Here is a 20,091-nt window from a genome sequence, read left to right on the forward strand (position 1 = left end):
ACGTGTGCCCCCGGGATGACCAGTATGTAGCAAGTCCAGAATGTGTCTCCGGAGGGTCTGTGGAATGATCACTCGGTCTCCCCATAAAACACAGTTACCAGCCACAGTTAATTCCATACGCCTACGGAAATAAGGTTCATAATCCTGTGTGACGGTTGCAGGCCAACCGGACCGTACCCAGGAGAGTATTGTTTTCAGAAAGGTATCCTTGGCTGTATGGGCTGCTATCTCCCCAGAAGACAAGAAGGACAGGCTGGTGTAACGACAACTCTTGACCGGTGGAGAGGAGTCCATTGACCTCCCTGTCAGTCGGGACATTGCGTCCGCATTAGCATTGGCATCATGACCGCGATACTGGATTTTATAACTGTACGCTCCCAAGAACAGGGCATAGCGTTGGAGGCGGGCCGCAGTAGTCTGAGAGATGCCTTTGTCAGGGCTAAAGATCTGAAGGAGTGGTTTATGGTCTGTCAGTATGGTGAATTCCCTACCATACAGGTAAAGATGAAACTTCTTAATTGCCCATATCAGCGCAAGAGCCTCTTTGTCAATGTGTGAGTAATTGCTTTCTGCTTTTGTCAAAGACCTGGAGGCAAATGCCACTGGTTTTTCTGACCCATCAGGTAAGATGTGAGACAGTACAGCCCCCAGACCATAGGGTGAGGCATCACAAGCCAAGGTCAGAGGCATCTGGAGGTCATAGTGAACAAGCATGCGTGACGCCAACAGCTTCCGCTTAGAGACTTCAAAAGCGCGTTGGCATGCAGCCGACCAGTCCCATCTGGAGTGTTTCTCCAAAAGCTTGTTCAACGGAAACAAGGTGTGTGCCAGATCTGGCAGAAATTTGTGGTAATAGTTCAGCAAGCCAAGGTATGATCGCAGCTGCTGGACATTGGTTGGGGCAGGAGCTTTGACTAAGGCATCAACCTTGGCTTCTGTGGTGTGTATACCGTCTGCATCCACAAGGTGGCCACAAAACTCCAATTTTGGCACCATGAATTGGCATTTTGCTAAGTTCACTTTCAGACCCTGCTCTTGGAGTCTTTCCAACACAAGCTCCACGTTTTGCTTGTGTTCCTGGTCCGTCCGTCCCGTGATGAGCATGTCATCTAACAGGCACTGAGTGAAAGGAATGTCCGCCAAAATCTCATCCATCTTCCGTTGCCAAATGGCTGGGGCAGAGGCTACACCAAACACCATCCGATTGTACTCATACAGTCCCTTGTGGGTGTTGATGGTCAGAAACTTGCGGGAAGAAGGATGGACCTCAAACTGTAAATATGCTTGTTTGAGATCAAGCTTGGTGAACTTTTGACCCCCTGCAAGAGAGGCAAAAATGTCATCTACTCTGGGTAGAGGGTACTGGTCTATTTCCAGTTGGGAGTTCAGTGCCATGCGGAAATCGCCACAAATGCGCAAGTCCCCATTCGCTTTCTTCACTGGTACAACAGGTGATGCCCACTCGCTGTGCTCTACCTTTGAGATGACACCTTGTTCCTCCAGCCGACTTAGTTCTGCTTCCACTCCTGCTCGGAGTGCGAAAGGTACTGTGCGAGCTTTGAAGAATTTAGGCTGGGCGTTGGGTTTCAGCTTGAGTCTCACACAGTCATGCTATATTTTCCCCAACTGGTCATCAAAGATCTTTGGGAACCGCTGCTTCAGGGACACCACCCATCCCTCATTATCTCCTAATGGAATTGTCACAGTGTTACAGGGATTTATAGCGATGTCTGGCATACCAAAGTGAGCAATCCAGTCTCTACCAAAGAGAGGGGGTCCCCCATTCTCTAGTATATATAATGGCAGTCTCTTTGTCTGACCCTTGTACAATACCTGCACTTTTGCATAACCCAGTGGGTGGAGTATCAGCTTTGAGTATGTCTGCAGTTTGATTGGCGTTGGGCGGACAGTTGTTCGGGTCTGAAGTTGTCTCCATTGTTTCTGAGTGATAACTGAAACTGCTGCTCCTGTGTCTACATCCATCTTTAGTTTCTTTCCCTCAATGGTTACCTCTACAGTCATTGCAGAGGGTGCTGAATGCATATGATGTATGTCTAAACTGTGGAGCACTTCCTCATCCTCTGACTCAGATGATGATGTATATCTTCCCACCATATAGGTCTTTGTCTTGGGGTTCAGAGGTTGTTTATCTCGCACCTTCTTGCTCCGGCAAACTCGTTTCAGATGTCCTGTTTTACCACAGTTATGACAGGTCTGATCCTTAAACCTGCAGACTTTGTGATCATGGTCTGTATTCCCACAACGGTAGCAAGCTGACCCCCGGCTTGGTGGAGGTCTGTATTTCCAGTTTGTGACTGTGGGCTTGACTGCTGTTCTGAAAACTTCTTGTTTCACCTCTTCTCTTCTGCCCTGAGAGTTCAATTCCTCTGTATCTTTCACAGCCATTTCCATCATTGAAGCTATCTCAATTGCCTTTGCAAGGGTAAGGTCTTTCTCTGTTAACAGTCTCTTTTGGCTAGAGTCACAATTCAGTCCCATGACAAACTTATCTCTCAGTGCGGTAGGTACTCCCCAAAAGAACAGGTAGAGGCTAGTCTGCGAAGGGCGAGCACATAAGCTTTAATTTCTTCACCTGGCTGCTGCTGCCTCTGATAAAAACGAAATCTTTCTGCAATCTCTAGTGGTTTAGGCTGGAAGTGACCCTCTAACAGTGTCAGGAGCTCTGCCAATGTCTTAGTTGCTGGTTTTACAGGGGAAAGGAGATCCCTGAGAGTGTCATATGTCTGAGCACCGACCACTGTCAGAAATACTGCTACTTGCCTTTCACCTGGGATGCCATTTGCACTGAAATACTGTTCCAGTCTCTCCACCCAGGAACTCCAGGATGTCTGTTCTCCATCAAATTCACTTAATGTCCCGATCAATGACATTTTCCTGCTGGGATCTGTGATTGCTTTTATCCAGGTAACAATCCACAATGTCTTTGTCTCTCTCTCAGACTGATAGACACTTTGTAAATCCCATCCTCGTCGCCACTGTTATATCCTCTGTGTTGTGAGAGACACAAGACTCTGGTATGTGTCCAAGATGGCTACCATACCCCTTGACCCTTGGCATCACTCCTGGGTGGAGCCAGCCTTAAAGTGGCAGTACATGTGGAACCCTTCAGGTATAACAGGTGCCCCCACCCGATGGCGTCCGGAGGGAGAAACGGTGCCCCCACCCGATGGCGTCCGGAGGGAGAAACGGTGCCCCCACCCGATGGCGTCCGGAGGGAGAAACGGTGCCCCATCGATGGCGTCGGAGGGAGAAACGGTGCATGCGGGAAGTTTGCACATGTGTGCAGAATCCAGACAGGGAAGGCAGATGTCATTTTTACTTAGGCAATAAATTCAGAAATGCTGCTTTCCAGCACAATAGATGTTCGGGTTTCCTTCATAAAGACATACTTACATGTCCAGCAAATTCAGCATTTTCCTGCTGCTCCACTGCCACAGCTCAGGTCCCAAGCTGCTTCTCTTATGTCATTGGCAGCTGGCTGTCTTTTCTGTGTTCTTACAGCCTGCCCCCAATGACATACCCCAGGTCCACCCTCCAGCCGCTGTGCATCCCTGCTCCTGCAGCTTCCTGAGATTTGTGACACCGACGGCAACACTGCAGAGTCTAGATGAACCTGTGGGCATTACCCAGCACAGTAACGAACATTTACCGGAAAAGCTACCGATGAACACTTGCGATTGGTAGTTTTCCGATCATGTGACCGCCGTGACATCTAATCACAGAGGTGACATGATTGGAATGCATCTCGCTGCCTCGCAGGATTTAGATCCTCTTAAAAGGCCAGGAAGTGGCAGCGGTAAGAGGTTAAGGAAGCAAAAAACAACTGGCAGGAACACCGGGCATTTTCTATTTACTTAAAATGAAGAGGTCGGCAACTCAGTGTAATGTGTTCTCAAAATCGAATTATTGATCCATCAGGCAGTAAAAAAATCCCAATATAGAGGGTGGGCTTTAGTCATAATTTACTAGAAAGATTTTACAGCTACCAAACAGCACACAAAAACTATTTTGTTTGGCAGTCTCTAATAAAAGGCGAGTTTTGGGTTTACAAAGACTTTAAAGCTCAACTCTGGGCAATTTTTTTTTTGGGGGGGGGGTAAAAAGTTTTCTTCTGCACTGTGTCTGCCATACTTACCTCCTCTCGGAGGCTGTCCACCTCTGCTAATAGCTTTCTGCCACTAGATGTCCTAGTACAAACTATGGAGGACATCATGGGCCCACCGCATTCAAATCATCACATTACCACCTTTCTCTGCATCAGAGGACTACCCACCGGGAGAAGATTCCAAGAGGAAGATATCACCATCAGACCAAAGACTTTTGGCAAAACAGAAATAAGAATTAACTGGAAGCCAGGATGAAGAACTCAGGCTTTCAAGAAATGGCCAACCTTTCTTGGATGTTCTTCGATCTCCTCCTGTTCCAACTGATAGAGCGGTTTACTGCGGTCCCCGACTCCCCACAGGCAGCAAAAAGGGGGAATCCTGCCCTTCTCACTACTGTAAAAGTGATCAGGTGGCTGTAGAACCACCCAGATCAACTTTAGCAAACAGACGATTATTGGACAGAGTGGAGGATCAGTGAGGATGACAAACATAACAGGTAACAACACAAGGGATGCCAAAATAACTGCCGAAAAAATGGATTCCAGTAGTGGATCCTATGGGAAGACACAAGGCAAAAGGAGGAAGCCCCCCATTATGTTTAGATAGATACTCAGGTATTGCAATGTGAAACCTAAAGGATCTCATCAACAAGCAGATTTGTGTCCAGAGTCCACCAAGGAGGCCATTCATTTTGGCAGCCTTCTTGGTGGACTCTGGACACATACATCCACTCATTGATTAGATCTTTGGAGCTTCCCATTGCAATGCCTGAACGTATCTAAGCATATTGGGGGCTTTCTCCTTTGTCCAGTGCCTTCCCACAAGATCTACTGCTGGAATCCATTTTCTGGCAGGATTTCCGGGTGTCACTTGTGCCAATACCAGTCAGTTTGTGATCCTCATTGATGCTCCCCTCAGTCTGGTGGAGGTGTTGGTTCACACAGATGATATTAAAGAGAGGATGGCCTATACAGAGACTATTTTTAGGGAATCCCAATTACTATATTCTGTTCACAGCAGTGTTCATTTTGGCAGCAAATTTTGATTCCGTTTTAGTCTTAGGACTAAAATGGCATTTTAGATTTAGTCCCATTTTAGTCTTCTGCAATTGTTTTAGTTGTATTTAGTCGACTAAATCTCCAGTACATTTTAGTCAACTAAAACTCATTTTAGTCATCTAAAATCAAATTGTAATGCATTAGTTAACATTTCTCTACAATTTCCAAACTCATTATATACTGCTGGAGTGAAAAATCTCATATATTATTTAACCACTACAATACAGGGCACTTTCGCCCCCTTCCTTCCCAGCCCAATTTTCAGCTTTCATAGCTCTACCGCTTTCAGTGACAATTGCGCGGTCATGCTACACTGTACCCAAATGAAATTACTATCATTTTGTTCGCACAAATATAGCTTTATTTTGGTGTTATTTATTCACGACTCCGTTTTTTATTTTTTGCGATATAAGCGCAAAAAAAGCGGAAATTTGGAAAAAAAACAATATTTTCTTTTTTCTATTTTAAAAGAAATCCAATAAAATCAAATTTTGTCATAAATTTAAGCCAAAATTTATTCTGCTACATGTTTTTGGTAAAAAAAAATTCCGTTAAGTGTATAATAATTGGTTTGTGTGATCACGGACATATGTACGCAAATGATCATGTACATATGTGTGCAGATAATCATTGGGACATGTGATTTTAGTGGGACATATGTGGGGGACATGTTTTTATTATTAGGGACATGTGTGTTTTGGGGACATATGTGGGGACTGTGTTTACACTGTGTTGTGTGTTTACACTAGACTGATGATCAGTGAGTAAAAAGCTGTAAAAAACAGCTCATACTCACTGATCATCAGCCGGCTGCAGCGTTCTGCTCTCCTCTCCTCAGCGATGACTTCCGTGTGAGGAGAGGAGAGCCGATTGCCTAGCAACCGGCTGTTTGTTTACATCCCATGACGGCCGTGATTGGACACGGCCGTCATGTGATCAGGAGGGCCAATCACAGAGCCCTCCTGCCGATCTGAGATGTGCCGTGTCCGGGTGACACGAGCACATCGGGATCGCGCCGCTGCGTGGGCACGCGCGCGATCCCGCTACTTCTGAAGGACGTTCCTGAACGTCCTATCAGAAGTAGACGACTCCCACCCGGCCGTATATATGCATTGGCCGGGTGGGAAGTGGTTAAGGTATTGAGGTATGAACATGCACTACAGACCAGTGTTCATTTTGAAGTCAATTTTAAATTTAGTTTTAGTCTTATGCCTTGTACACACGGTGGGAAATTCCAACAACAAAATCCATTGGATTTTTTGCCAAACTTGTCTTGCATACACGCGGTCGGACAAAGTTGTTGGACAATCCGATCGTGGTGACGTTCGTTGCGTACGACGGGACTTCGTAGAGGCTAGTAGCCAATAGCTTTGGTCTTGTAATTTAATCTGAGCATGCGTGGCACTTTCTCCGTCGGAATTCTCTACAAACGATCGGAAAAAGTCGAATCGGATTTTTTTGCCGGAAAATTTTAGATCCAGCTCTCAAATTTTTTCCGTTGGAATTTCCGACAGAAAAAGTCCGATAGAGCCCACACACGATCGGATTTCCCGGCAATATAATCCGATTGGACCTTTTCCGTCTGAATTTCCGACTGTGTGTACAGGGCATAAGTTGACTAAAATGCCATTTTAGTTTTAGTCCCATTTTAGTCTTTTGACTAATGTCATTTTAGTCATCTCAATCATTTTAGTTGTATTTTAGCCAACTAAAATAATATTCATTTAGTCGACAAAATTAACACTGGTTCAAAGGTGCTCCCAAAGAAGACAGTGAATGTTTGAAACACATTGAGATTTCATGTGGATTGTTCTATTTAACAACAGGAACCAAATATACTAGATATGTGAATCCTTTATGCAATACATTTTTTTTTTTTTTTTTTTTATAATAAAATGTAAATTTGTAACCATATGTAATTGATGTTAGCACAGATTTTTGTATCATAAGCCCTTTAAACCAAAAAAAAAAATTTGTAGCAAAGCTATGAATTATAGGATGAGGGCATAGTGGAATGGACTGCCTTCCTCAGGAGGAAGAGGAAGAGGAAGAGGAAGAAAGAAAAAGGGAAGAAGGAAGAAGGAGGAGGAAGGAAGAAGGAGGAGGAAGGAAGAAGGAGGAGGAAGGAAGAAGGAGGAGGAAGGAAGAAGGAGGAGGAAGGAAGAAGGAGGAGGAAGGAAGAAGGAGGAAGGAAGAAAGGAGGAAGGAAGAAAGGAAGAAGAAAGAAAGGAAGAAGAAAGAAAGGAAGAAGAAAGAAAGGAAGAAGAAAGAAAGGAAGAAGAAAGAAAGGAAGAAGAAAGAAAGGAAGAAGAAAGAAAGGAAGAAGAAAGAAAGGAAGAAGAAGGGAAGAAGAAGGAGAACTGCAGCTAGAAGCTTGTTTTAACCTATTAAAGTTCAGGACATTTTAAAAAGTGGTTATAAGGGATAAAACAGAGAAATGTGCACTGAAGCACTGGAGTCCCTATGGATCACAAAGCAATGAGCTGAATCAGTTCCTTGTAATCTTACCGGGAAAGTCTCCTTTGGTCATCTTCTCATACAGGAGTGCTTTCTCCTCCAACTTCTTCCTAAAAAAGATAAAAGATTGCAGCTCACGTTATATTATTATTATTTTTTTTTTTTTTACAGGCATTTATATAGAATTTATGCATCACTTTACATACTGTAAAAAAAAAAAAAAAAAAAAGTCTACACACCCCCGTTAAATGTCAGTTTCTGTGATGTAAAAAAAAAAAATTAGAAAAAGAGATCATTTCAGAACTTTTTCCACCTTTAATGTGACCTATAAATTGTACAACAAACTGAAATCTTTTAGGTGGAGGGAAGTAAAAAAAATAAAAAAAGAATATGGTTGCATAAGTGTGCACACCCTTACACTAATACTTTGTTGAAGCGCCTTTTGATTTTATTACAGCACTCGGTCTTTTTGGGTATGAGTCTATCAGCATGGCACATCTTGACTTGGCAATATTAGACCACTCTGCTTTGCTAAAAGACTCCAAATCTGTCAAATTGGGAGGGCATCTCCTGTGCACAGCCCTCTTCAGATCACCCCACAGATTTTCAATGGGATTGAGCTCTGGCTGGGCCAGTCCAAAACTTTAATCTTCTTCTGGTGAAGTCATTCCTTTGTTGATTTGGATGAATGCTTTGGGTCATTGCCATGATGAAAAGATAAAAGTTACTCTTCATTTTCAGCTTTCTAGCAGACGCCTGAAGGTTTTGTGCCAATATTGACCGGTGTTTGGAACTGTTCATAATTCCCTCTACTAAGGCCCCTGTTCCAGCTGAAGAAAAAAAACATCCCCAAAAGCATGATGCCACCACCATGCTTCACGGTGGGTATGGTGTTCTTTTGGTGATGTGCAGTGTTGTTTTTTGAGCCACACATATCTTTTGGAATCATGGTCAAAAAAGTTCAACTTTGGTTTCATCAGATCAGAACACATCATTCCACATGCTTTTGGAAGACTGCAGTGTTTTTCCAAAATTTAGCCGGCTTTGGATGTTTTCCTTGGTAAGAAAAAACCTCCGTCTTGCCACTCTACCCCATAGCCCAAACATATGAAGAATACGGGAGATTGTTGTCACATGTACCACAAAGCCTGTACTTGTCAGATATTCCTGCAACTCCTTTAATGTTGCTGTAGGCCTCTTGGCAACCTCCCTGACCAGTTTTCTTCTTGTCAATTTTGGAGGGACTCCAGTTCTTGGTAATGTCACTGTTGTGCCATATTTTCTCCACATCCATGGTATATCTAATGCCTTGAAAAATAGTTTGTACCCTTCTCCTGATATCTTTTAACAAAGAGATCCCTCTGATGCTTTGGAAGCTCTCTGCGGACCATGGCTTCTGTTGTAGGATGCGACTAAGAAAAAGTCAGGAAAGACCTACTAGAACAGCTTAACTTTATTTGGGGTTAATCAGAGGCGCGTTAAACGATGGCAGGTGTGTACCGACTCCTATTTAGGCCTGGTTCACACCTATGCATTTTGTATACACCGCTCCTTCACGCTCCAAAAATGCTGCTAGCAGGACTTTTTAACCCTCCTACCAGCGCACCGCTCCAGTGTGGAAGCCCTCAGTGCTTTCACACTGGAGGCACAGCAGCGGCTGTTTCAGGTTGGTTTGCAGGCGCTATTTATAGCGCAATAGCGCCTGCAAAACGGCCCAGTGTGAAAGGCGTCTAACCCATCCACCCTTAGCTCAGTCATGCAGGCAGGAGGGTGTGCTTAGCTGACAAAGCCCCTCTTCCCCCTCCTGACAACTTCTGGGCTGTATGAGATAATTTGCATAGGCAAGAAATCAGGAAGCAACGGAAGAAATGTAAAAATAAATAAAAGTAAATATAATATACCTTCCTATCTATTTACTAATGCTAGCAGCATAAGGATTAAAAATAGTCACTGTTGATTGAGAGAGTGAAGTTCCGCTTTCAGGAGAAGGGGCAATGCCTACCACTGGTGCCCAACACCTTAAAGCGGGAGTTCCACCGTTTTCTTTTTTTTTAAGTAAGCAGCTACAAATACTGCAGCTGCTGACTTTTAAAATATGGACACTCACCTGTCCAGTGCACCAACGATGTCGGCACCCAAAGCCGATCTATCGCTCGGCTCTCGGGTGCTGCCGCTGTCATCTTTGGTATGGGAATCAGGAAGTGAAGCCTTGCGGCTTCACTTCCAGTTTCCCTACTGCACATGCACAAGTCGGGCTGCACAATACGGACGATCCCTCCCCGCTGTCTCTGGGACCCGTGTGTTTCCCAGCAGACAGCGGGGAAGGGACAGGAAGTGGCGTAATACCTGCAGATTCTGCGTCTTTCTATGCCCGGAGGTGGGTGCAAATACCTGTAATATACACGTATCTGCACCCCCCCCCCCCCCCGAAAGGTGCCAATCGTGGCACCAGGGGGGGGGGGGGTCCGATGAGCGGAAGTTCCACTTTAGAGTGGAGCTCCGCTTTAACCATATATCAATATCTCCATAAATGACAGGTGCACTTTTGTACAATGACCGACCTGGATTTGTCAAGTGTGTTGCTCTCTTCAGCTTTCTGCTCGGCATCTTTCTCTGCTCGGGCCGTGACCCCGACATTCTGCTTATTCCAGATATTAGGCTTCTGGAAAGAAAAAAAAAATAGATAAAAAAAAGGATGTAAAAAGTATTCTGCTAAAAACTGCAATTGGTGCAATCAATGCTAACAGTTTCTTTTCAGCTTTGTTGCTTTTATTCCAACTGGTGTAAAATGGCGGTCAGGGTCCATTCACATGAGCGATTTCCTGCAGCAAGACTCTATGGATTCCTGCAGCTGGAATGAACAAGTGTGTGAACAGCTGCAGTCACCGAGCCCATACAATGCAATGACAGGGTGTCAGCAGCAGACCCTAAAATGACAGGGTGCATTCACACTGGCGATTTCACACGCTGCAATTTCCTGCAGAAAGAATTACAGATTGCTGCAGCTGGAATGGGCGGGCACGTGCAAATCGCTGCTCAGCCGCTGAGTGGCTGCAGCTATTAATGACTGTTCACACAGCCAGAGATTACCTGCGATGACTGCTGACTGTGTGAATATTTTATGTGCATCCAATCGTGATCATCGCAGACAGTCGCTGGCAGTGTTAACATTCACGGATAGCGGCAGCTGCCAACTGCCTGTCGTTGCACTGTATTGGCTCAGCAGCTATTTGAACAAACCTGTCCTTTCCAGCTGCAGCAATCTGCAGATTCTAGCCGCTGGAGATCGCAGCGCGTTTAATCGCCCGTGTAATTGGACCCTTAGTAGCTAGGCTACAAATAGACATGTGCACAGCAGTGATGATGCTGCTCATTGGAGATGGGCTCAGGCGTGTTTGAGATGTTACCAACCTACCTGCCCGATCCCGCCAGGAACCCGACACTGCACACCGCTTGTGATTGGCGGTGTGCAGTTGTCGGCTTCCTGGCGGGATCAGGCAGGTGGGTTGGGACTAGGATCTTGAAAAAGCCTGATCTCTAAGGCTCTTTATGTTCACACATGGGAAGAGAGAAAAAAAAAAAAAAATTATATTGTGCTACCTACCTTAGGGATCGCTTTCGGCTTTGATGGCCCATCAGCAGCCTTGGAAAATTTATCGCGCTTGAATTCTTCTTGTTTGCGGAAAAGTTCGGCTTTGAGATCGACCAGCTGCAAAGAAATACAAGACTGTGTGAGAAAAGAGGTGCATGATATCGACCATACTCCGATGCAAGTTAGAAAATGAAAGATTTGATTTGCTGCAGGAAATAAAAAATAAAATAAAAAAAAAGGATTTGGTTATCTGGTAATTTTCATTCTAAGAATCTTCAAAAGGTCAGCACCAGAGAGAGCGGCTCTGCCCACCGAAAGCAGACGGGGCCATAAGGGGGCATGGGGCCATAAATTGTAAGTTGCAGGCTCATTCCTGCACCCAGGAGACACAGCTGCAGCACACAGCAGTCCATAGCAATGAATGGATGTATGCTAGTTATGTGGTGGTGGTGGGGGGGGGGTATTCCGTGCTTGCAGAAACACATGCATGGGGTAGATCCCTGGATGTGGTGTGTGACAAGGGGTTTACTTCCATAGCAATGGATAGATGCATGCTAGTTATATTGGGGGGGTATTCCGTGCTTGCAGAAACAAATGCATGGGGTAGATCCCAGGATGTGTGTGTGACGAGGGTTTACTTCCATAGCAATGAATAGATGCATGCTAGTTATGTGGTGGTGGGGGGGGTTGGTATTCCGTGCTTGCAGAAACACATGCATGGGGTAGATCCCGGGATCTGGTGTGTGTGTGTGTGTGTGTGTGTGTGTGTGTGTGTGTGTGTGTGTGACAAGGGGTTTACTTCCATAGCAATGAATGGATGCTAGTTATATTGGGGGGGGTATTCCGTGCTTGCAGAAACAAATGCATGGGGTAGATCCCAGGATGTGTGTGTGACGAGGGTTTACTTCCATAGCAATGAATAGATGCATGCTAGTTATGTGGTGGTGGGGGGGGTTGGTATTCCGTGCTTGCAGAAACACATGCATGGGGTAGATCCCGGGATCTGGTGTGTGCGTGTGTGTGTGTGTGTGTGTGTGACAAGGGGTTTACTTCCATAGCAATGAATGGATGCTAGTTATATTGGGGGGGGGTATTCCTTGCTTTCAGAAACGCATGCATGGGGTAGATCCCGGGATGTGGTGTGTGTGACAAGGGGTTTAGTTCCATAGCAATGAATGGATGCATGCTAGTTATATTGGAAGGGGGGGGGGGGTTCTGTGCTTGCAGAAACACATGCATGGGGTAGATCCCAGGGTGTGTGTGTGTGTGTGAGAGGTGAGAGACAAGGGGTTTAGTTCCATAGCAATGAATGGATGCTAGTTATATTGGGGGGGGGGGTATTCTGTGCTTGCAGAAACACATGCATGGGGTAGATCCCGGGATGTGGTGTGTGTGACAAGGGGTTTACTTCCATAGCAATGAATAGATGCATGCTAGTTATGTGGTGGTGGTGGTGGTGGTGGTGGTGGTGGTGGTGGGGGGGGGGTTTGGTATTCCATGCTTGCAGAAACACATACATGGGGTAAATCCTGGGATGTGGTGTGTGCGACGAGGGGTTTACTTCCATGCATGCGTTTACACAGCTGTGTCTCCTGGGTGCAAAAATGTGACTGCAATTTATGTTGTATGGCCTTGTGTGCCTAAGAAAAGGACTATAGCTTGCTGCAGCTTGACAAAAGGTATAAAAACTTTGCCAAGTGGCTGCTCTGCAGATCCATTCCTGAGATGCTGCTTTTTTTGGTCCAAGAAGCTGCCGGAGCCCATACTAAGTGTGACTTCAGTTGACGTTGTATGGCCTTGTGTGCTCATGTGCTTGAGGCCTAAGTGAGGGACTACGGCTTGTAGCTTGCCAAAGGTATAAAAATTCAGCCAAGTGGCTGCTCTGCAGATCCATTCCAGAGATGCTCCTGTTTTTGTTGGCCCAAGAGGCCGCCAGAGCCCCTTACCAAGTGTGACTGTAGTGGATGTTGGATGGCCTCGTGTGCCCAGGTGAATGAGGCCTAAGTAAGGAACTACAGCTTGCAGTACTTTTCTGCCAAAGGCATGATCTTGATTGGAGATCAGGCCTACTCTACATCGTGTGACAATAAGGTAGGAATACTCTGCAAAGTGGCTGCTCTGCAGATCCATTCCGGAGATGTTTCTGTTTTTTTTTTTGGCCCAAGAGGCTGCCTGAGCCCCTTACTAAGTGTGACTGCAGTGGATGCTGTATGGCCTTGTTTGCCCATGTGCCTGAGGGACTATGGCTTGCAGCTCAACAAAGGTATGAAAACTTGGCCAAGTGGCTGCTCTGCAGATCCTCTCCGGAGATGCTCTTGTTTGTTTGGCCCAAGAGGCTGCCGGAGCCCCTTACTGTGACTGTGGTTGGATGGAATTGTGTGCCCATGTGCATGAGGCCTAAGGAGGGGCCTACAGCTTGCAGCACTTTTCTGCCAAATGCCTGGTCTTGATTGGAGATCATGTCTGCTCTATATCGTCTGACAAAGGTATGAAAACTTGGCCAAGTGGCCGCTCTGCAGATCCATTCCAGAGATGCGCCTGTATTTGTAGGCCCAAGAGGCTGCCGGAGCCCCTTACCAAGTGTGACTGTAATTGATGTTGGCCTCACGTGCCCGTGTTCATGAGGCCTAAGGAGGGGCCTACAGCTTGCAGTACTTTTCTGCCAAACGCCTGGTCTTGATTGGAGATCAGGTCTACTCTATAAATACGCGACAAAGGTATGAAAACTTGGCCAAGTGGCCACTCTGCAGATCCATTCCAGAGATGCGCCTGTTTTTTTTGGCCCAAAAACCTGCTGGAGCCCCTTAGGAAGTGTGACTGCAGTTGATGTAGTATGGCCTTGTGTGCCCGTGTGCATGAGGCCTAAATGAGGGACTACAGCTTGCAGCTTGACAAAAGGTATGAAAATTCGGCCAAGTGGTTGCTCTGCAGATCCTTTCTGGAGATGCTCCTGTTTTTTTTTTTTTTTGGCCCACAAGGTTGCTGGAGTCCTTACTAAGTGTGACTTGATGTTGGATGGCCTTGTGTGCCCGTGTGCATGAGGCCTAAGTGATGGACTACGGGTTGCAGTACTTTTCTGCCAAACGCCTGGTCTTGATCGGAGATCAGATCTACTCTATAATGTGTGACAAAAGGTAGGACTACTCGGGCCAAGTGGCTGCTCTGCAGATCTGCTCGGTAGATGCTCCCGTTTTCTTTGGCCCATGAGGTTGCGCTCTTACTAAATGCGTCTGGATTGGTGAATTTAGGTTTTGTACGCTTCTGCTATGTTATATGAGGCCTGACAATTTAATTCTCAGCATGGACCGTTTACTTACCTATAACCACTTCCGGACCAGCGACCTTCCCATACGTCGCTGAACTTTCGGTGATCATAGCACTATTTTTTTTTTTTTTTTTTTTTTTTAGAGTCGGCGGTTGGAGCTCCTGTAAAAGCAATCCTAGTGGCTAACTAGCCACTGGACTGCTTTTAGAAGCAGAGGAAGGAGATGTCCCCTGCCCCCGCGCGCCACCTTCCACGTCATGCTCAGGCTCTCCCGTCCCACTGGGATTGGCTTTGATCAGCACTCGGCTATGGTAACCCAGAAGCGATTACCTCACATCACTTCCGGTTTACCTGGATGTCAATGGCACCATTTAAATAAATAAATAAAAAGCATTCATCAACACTGATCTTGGTGTTTTGAATGCTTTTAAGTGCAGAGGAGAGATTCGGGGGGGGGGGGGGGGGGGGGGAAATAAACACCAGATCTCTTTCAATAAAGAGTACCTGTCACAACGACCCCCAACAACGCCTCTCTTATGACGAAACACGTAGGGTGGAGCCTGGCATATGACGTCATTGCGGCACCAGAATGAAGCGAGGTGGGGCCATCTTCTAAGTTGGAAGCTTTCCTAAGGGATATTCAATGCAAATTTTAACTGGAGTGGCTTTTTATACTTTAAATAAATTGTGACACAAACATATTACGCTGTGAGTTACATAGATAGTCAGGTTTAGAAAAGACACAAGTCCATCCGGCTCAAACATAAAAATAAATGAAAAATATCATACAATCCCATGTACACAATCCTACACCCACAGTTGATCCAGAGGAAGGCGAAAAAGCCCAGCAAAGCATGATCCAATTTGCTACGGCGGGGGGGGGGGGGGGAATCCTTCACGATCCCCCCCCGCCCGAGAGTCAATCGGATTTTCCCCAGATCAACTTTATCTATAAATGTCAGTACCCAGTTATATGCTGTACATTTAGGAATGAATCCAGGCCTTTCTTAACCAGTTCCCGACCGGCGCACGATGATGTACGTCGGCAGAATGGCACGGGCGGGCAAACTGGCGTACAGGTACCTCCAGTTGAATATGCCGCTCTTGCCATCGCATGCGCACTGGTCGGGACCCCCCCCGTGAGTCCGGTCGCACGGACTCGATCACCGCAGGGATACCCGCCATCGTCTCACGGGGAAGGAGAACGAGGAGATGCCGTTGCAAACAGCATCTGCCCCTTCTGCCTAACAACAAGTGACACTGATCTCTGCTTCCTGTGATTGGAGCAGAGATCAGTGTTCACTAGCACACAGCCCAGCCCCCCCACAGTTAGTAACACGCCCCTAGGACACACTTAACCCTTACACTGCCACCCCCTGGTTAACCCCTTCACTTCCAGTGTCATTTACACAGGAATCAGTGCATTTGTATAGCACTGATTGCTGTATAAATGACAATGGTCCCAAAAATGTCTCAAAAATGTCCGATGTGTCCACCATAATGTTGCAGTCACAAAAAAAAAAAAAAAAAAAACGCTGATCGCCACCATTACTAGTTAAAAAAATAAAATTATTCATAAAAATGCCATAAATCTATCCCCTACATTGTAAATGTTATAAATTTTGCGCAAACCGATCAATAATCGCTTATTGCGATTTTTTTTACCAAAAATATGTAGAAGAATACGTGGTGGGGGAGACGAGCGGGGCTTCGATCCCTCCGTGGGAGTCGTGATTGTAAATAAATCGTGATCTTTATTCTAAGCAAAAAAAAATTTAATAATGATCTTTATTCTAAGCAAAAAAATAAATAAACTGTGATCTTTATTCTAAGCAAAAAATAAAAATAAAATCGTGATCTTTATTCTAAGCAAAAAAATAAAATAATGATCTTTATTCTAAGCTCTCCTCCCCCCCCCCCCTCCCTTTTTCAATCATCTGGGACACGCGACAGGTCCCAGATGATTGCGCGGCCAGTTGCCACAGCCAGGCGCACACAGTTAAAATGTTGGCACCGCCAAGTGGCGGGGGAGACGAGCGGGGCTTCGATCCCTCTGTGGGAGTCGTGATTGTAAATAAATCGTGATCTTTATTCTAAGCAAAAAAAAAAAAAAAAAAAATGTGATCTTTATTCTAAGCAAAAAAAAAATAAAAATAATGATCTTTATTCTAAGCAAAAAAAATTAAATCGTGATCTTTATTCTAAGAAAAAAAAAAAAAAAAATTGTGATCTTTCTTCTAAGCAAAAAATAAAAATAAAATTGTGATCTTTATTCTAAGCAAAATAATGAAATAAATTGTGATCTTTATTCTAAGCAAAATAATGAAATAAATTGTGATCTTTATTCTAAGCAAAAAAAAAAAAAAAAAAAAAAAAAAATCACGATTCTCATTTTAGTTAGCCAGAATCGTGCACCTCTGTACACATTATGCAAAAATCGCTCGTTCTGTTTTCCGTACAAGATGAATTTTGGAGTTTGTCCCTTCGGGAATTTTCGTAGGAAAAATTCAAAATTGGCTGCTGAAAGTTGTGTACACACCTTGTACGAAAATCGTACGGAAATTCTTTGGACGAAAACGTTCGGCTGATTTTCTTATATAGTGTGTTATGAGCCTTTAGGACCAGTTCACACCATATAAGCGCAGTCTGGAGGCGTTCCCCGTGCTTTTTCTGTATGGGCGTTTTTTAATGCGATTAAATGCCTTCCCCTCCCCCTCTTCTTTTTTCTTAATCTTAAATAAAGACATGATGTGCGTTCCGGTGCGTTTTACAGCGTTCCAGTACAGTCAAGTGCAGGAAAAAATGCAGCATGTTCTACTTTTTTTATTTTTTTCCCTGGAACTGACCGCACTGGTGTGAATTATATAATTGGAAACCACATAACCTGCTCTCCATGCATTTTTGATGCAGGAAAAAAAAAAAAAAAAAAAGACTCACTGGACTGCGTGTGGTGTGAACCGTCCCTCGGGGGAGGGTTATTTGCCATCTGTGTCCCCAGTTGGGGGAGATTTCCCCTTCACACTTCCTGTTCCAGAGCCAAAACAGGAAGTGAGAGAGGAAATCCAAGGTTGTCTCCGGAATTAGGTGTCCTCCATTGGGAGATTTCCCGTCTCTTCCTGTTCTGGGGACGACCCAAAGTTTGGGATTTTCTTTCACCTTCAATGATAACGGTAAACAGGAACATATAGAAAGGGGGAATCTCCCCGAATGGGGACACAAAAAGCAATAAAAAAAAATGACAGGTGATCTAAATCTTCTCTATTCTATCTCGAAAAAAAAAACAAAAAAAAACAATAAAAAAAAGCAGCATTATTGTTAAAAAAAAAATAATAATCCATGATTGGTGGGGGGGGATGACCAATCGGCTCCTTTATAGCCCGGGACTGATTTGACTCGGGCAGTGAACACTGGAGGACGCTGTGTAAGGAGTCTAATTCTATACATAGAGAATAAATCCCCGTCACTGGACACATTTCCTTCATAAATGGATTGTTATAACCCCTTTATAAATAAAGATTCTGCAAGAGTGCTAAATTTAGGCTCCCATAGCAACCAATCAAAAAGCCACACCAGGAGAGGCTTGGTTCTGATTGGTTGCTATGGGTTACCACACCAGGAGAGGACTGGTTTTGTGTCACCACACTAGAAGCTGGGTTCCCATTGGTTAGGTGTTACCACACTAAGAGATTCTGGGCTTTGATTGGTTGCTTTGGGCCACCGCATGAGAGGATGGCTTCCCATAGGTTGCTATGGGATACCTCACATTCCTCCTGAGTGAGGAGCGCAGATATGTCTCTGGACATTACTGTCAGAGAGCCCTGAGCAGTCTGGAGGGACTACAAGTCTCAGCATGTGAGGAGAGAGCCGGTGGGACCGAGCTGTGTGCGTGTCACTTACCGAGGCCGCCGTCACCTCCAACACCTTCTTCTTATCCATATTACCGGATCACAACATCCCCGCACTCCGCCATCTTCATTATCTGTGGGTAGCACTTCCGTCCCTCAATTCCAGCGACACACGGGGCGCCATCTTTGGAAGGTCAGGAAACAGGGGGCAGCGGCGGCCATCTTGTGGAGGGCAATAAATCCGGCGCCATCTTGTGGAGGGCAGTTCCTAAGAGCGATGGGCACAGCCGCTGTTCCGTCACATTTGGCGACCCGCAGTGGAAAGGTAACAATCCAGACGACATGTTGTGAATGGCAATAGGGGAGACATGCTGTGGAGGGACGTGTGTGAGAAAGGGAGCCATGTTGGGAGTTTTTTTTTTTTACAATGTGTAACTAGGGTATCCATGTTGGGAGGGGCAATGTGTAACTAGGGCAGCCATGTTGGGAGTGTCAGTGTGTAACTAGGGCAGCCATGTTGGGAGGGTCAGTGTGTAACTAGGGCAGTCATGTTGGGAGGGGAAGTGTGTAACTAGGGCAGCCATGTTGGGAGGGGAAGTGTGTAACTAGGGCAGCCATGTTGGGAGGGTCAGTGTGTAACTAGGGCAGCCATGTTGGGAGGGGCAGTGTGTAACTAGGGCAGCCATGTTGGGAGGGGCAGTGTGTAACTAGGGGAGCTATGTTGGGAAGGGCAGTGTGTAATTACAATTGGAGTTAACAGGAAAAAAACTGCCACCAAATCATCAATATCAAAAGAAAACAACGAGCCCCAATTATTGGTGTCAGGGTAAGCCTTTTGCACCTAAGGGTAAAACAAATGTTAATGCCTGAGCACAATTTTGCAACTTTGATATGTGATAGTAAAACCGTACATATCATCACAACTACTTTGTGCATCCAGGTGGATTGTACCTTTTTTGTTGGTGGCCCATGATCACTATTATGGGGGCTACAAGACAAGCCTTTAAGCTGCTGCATATACCACTGATTTTTACAACATGGACACCCCCCCCCCATGTGATGTGTATGTGCCTTGTCTGCCTGCAGGCTACGTCCCCACATCTCCCGGGAGGGAATACTTTTTCGGCCTTCCTCAAATCTCAGCACCACACGTTTGAGTTCTGAGCTGATTTATACGCATTCTGCACTGACTCCTGAGGAAGTGGAGCTCAATCCATGAAACGCGTCAAGATGTTTGGATGCAGCCTTTATACAACCATGCATTTATACATAGATCCTATGTATGAATTCTATGGAATTTACTGCAATTATGATTTTAAAATGTGATGTCAATGTATACTGTACATATCAGCTCATATCAATATCCTTTATTTCTGTAATGTGCCATGTCTTTTTATGTGTACCCTCATGGATCAATAAATGTGGCATTGCCCATCATTTTACCAGTTGTGTCACATGCCTCATTTAAAGTCACGACTTTTTCTGTTTTCAATTACAGAACAGGGATGGCGGTGCACGGTCCAGTTGATCATGTGCTTCATATAAAGTCCCAACCCCCCCCCCCTCTATTTATAACACATCCCGATCATTAGTACGGCACCTGGAGCTCCCGGTGAGAGCCCGGCCTCTGTGCTGGGAGTGTGTAAAAAAGAGACTGAAATCATTGGTGTCAGTGGGTAAGAATGAGCCGCATATCATTGGTGTCAGTGGGTACAAAAAAGCTCCAAATCATTATTGTCAGTGGGTA

At 45.3% G+C, this 20,091-nt stretch overlaps 1 protein-coding gene and 1 long non-coding RNA gene across 3 annotated transcripts in view; one reads left to right on the forward strand and one right to left on the reverse strand.

Moving 5' to 3' along the window:
- Positions 1-18,541, reverse strand: part of CCDC174 (coiled-coil domain containing 174) — a 38,499-nt gene extending 19,958 nt beyond the window's left edge. For both annotated transcript variants that reach the window (XM_077451615.1, XM_077451616.1), the window contains exons 1-4: positions 18,397-18,541; positions 11,247-11,351; positions 10,204-10,304; positions 7,694-7,752 (exon numbers count right to left, since the gene is read on the reverse strand). In XM_077451615.1, coding sequence (XP_077307741.1) covers positions 7,694-7,752; positions 10,204-10,304; positions 11,247-11,351; positions 18,397-18,435 — 304 coding nt within the window. In that variant the 5' untranslated portion in view covers positions 18,436-18,541. The remainder of the gene's footprint in view (positions 1-7,693; positions 7,753-10,203; positions 10,305-11,246; positions 11,352-18,396) is intronic.
- A 37-nt stretch (positions 18,542-18,578) lies between these two features.
- Positions 18,579-19,786, forward strand: LOC143927512 (uncharacterized). Its single transcript, XR_013262280.1, has 2 exons — positions 18,579-18,669; positions 19,431-19,786. It is a non-coding gene; the product is annotated as an uncharacterized LOC143927512 (long non-coding RNA).
- Positions 19,787-20,091: the final 305 nt, after the last annotated feature.

The sequence above is a fragment of the Lithobates pipiens genome, unplaced genomic scaffold (genome assembly GCF_037356315.1).
Source record: "Lithobates pipiens isolate NorthernLeopardFrog02 unplaced genomic scaffold, aLitPip1_a1.2 Scaffold_23, whole genome shotgun sequence".
NCBI classification, from domain to species: domain Eukaryota; kingdom Metazoa; phylum Chordata; class Amphibia; order Anura; family Ranidae; genus Lithobates; species Lithobates pipiens.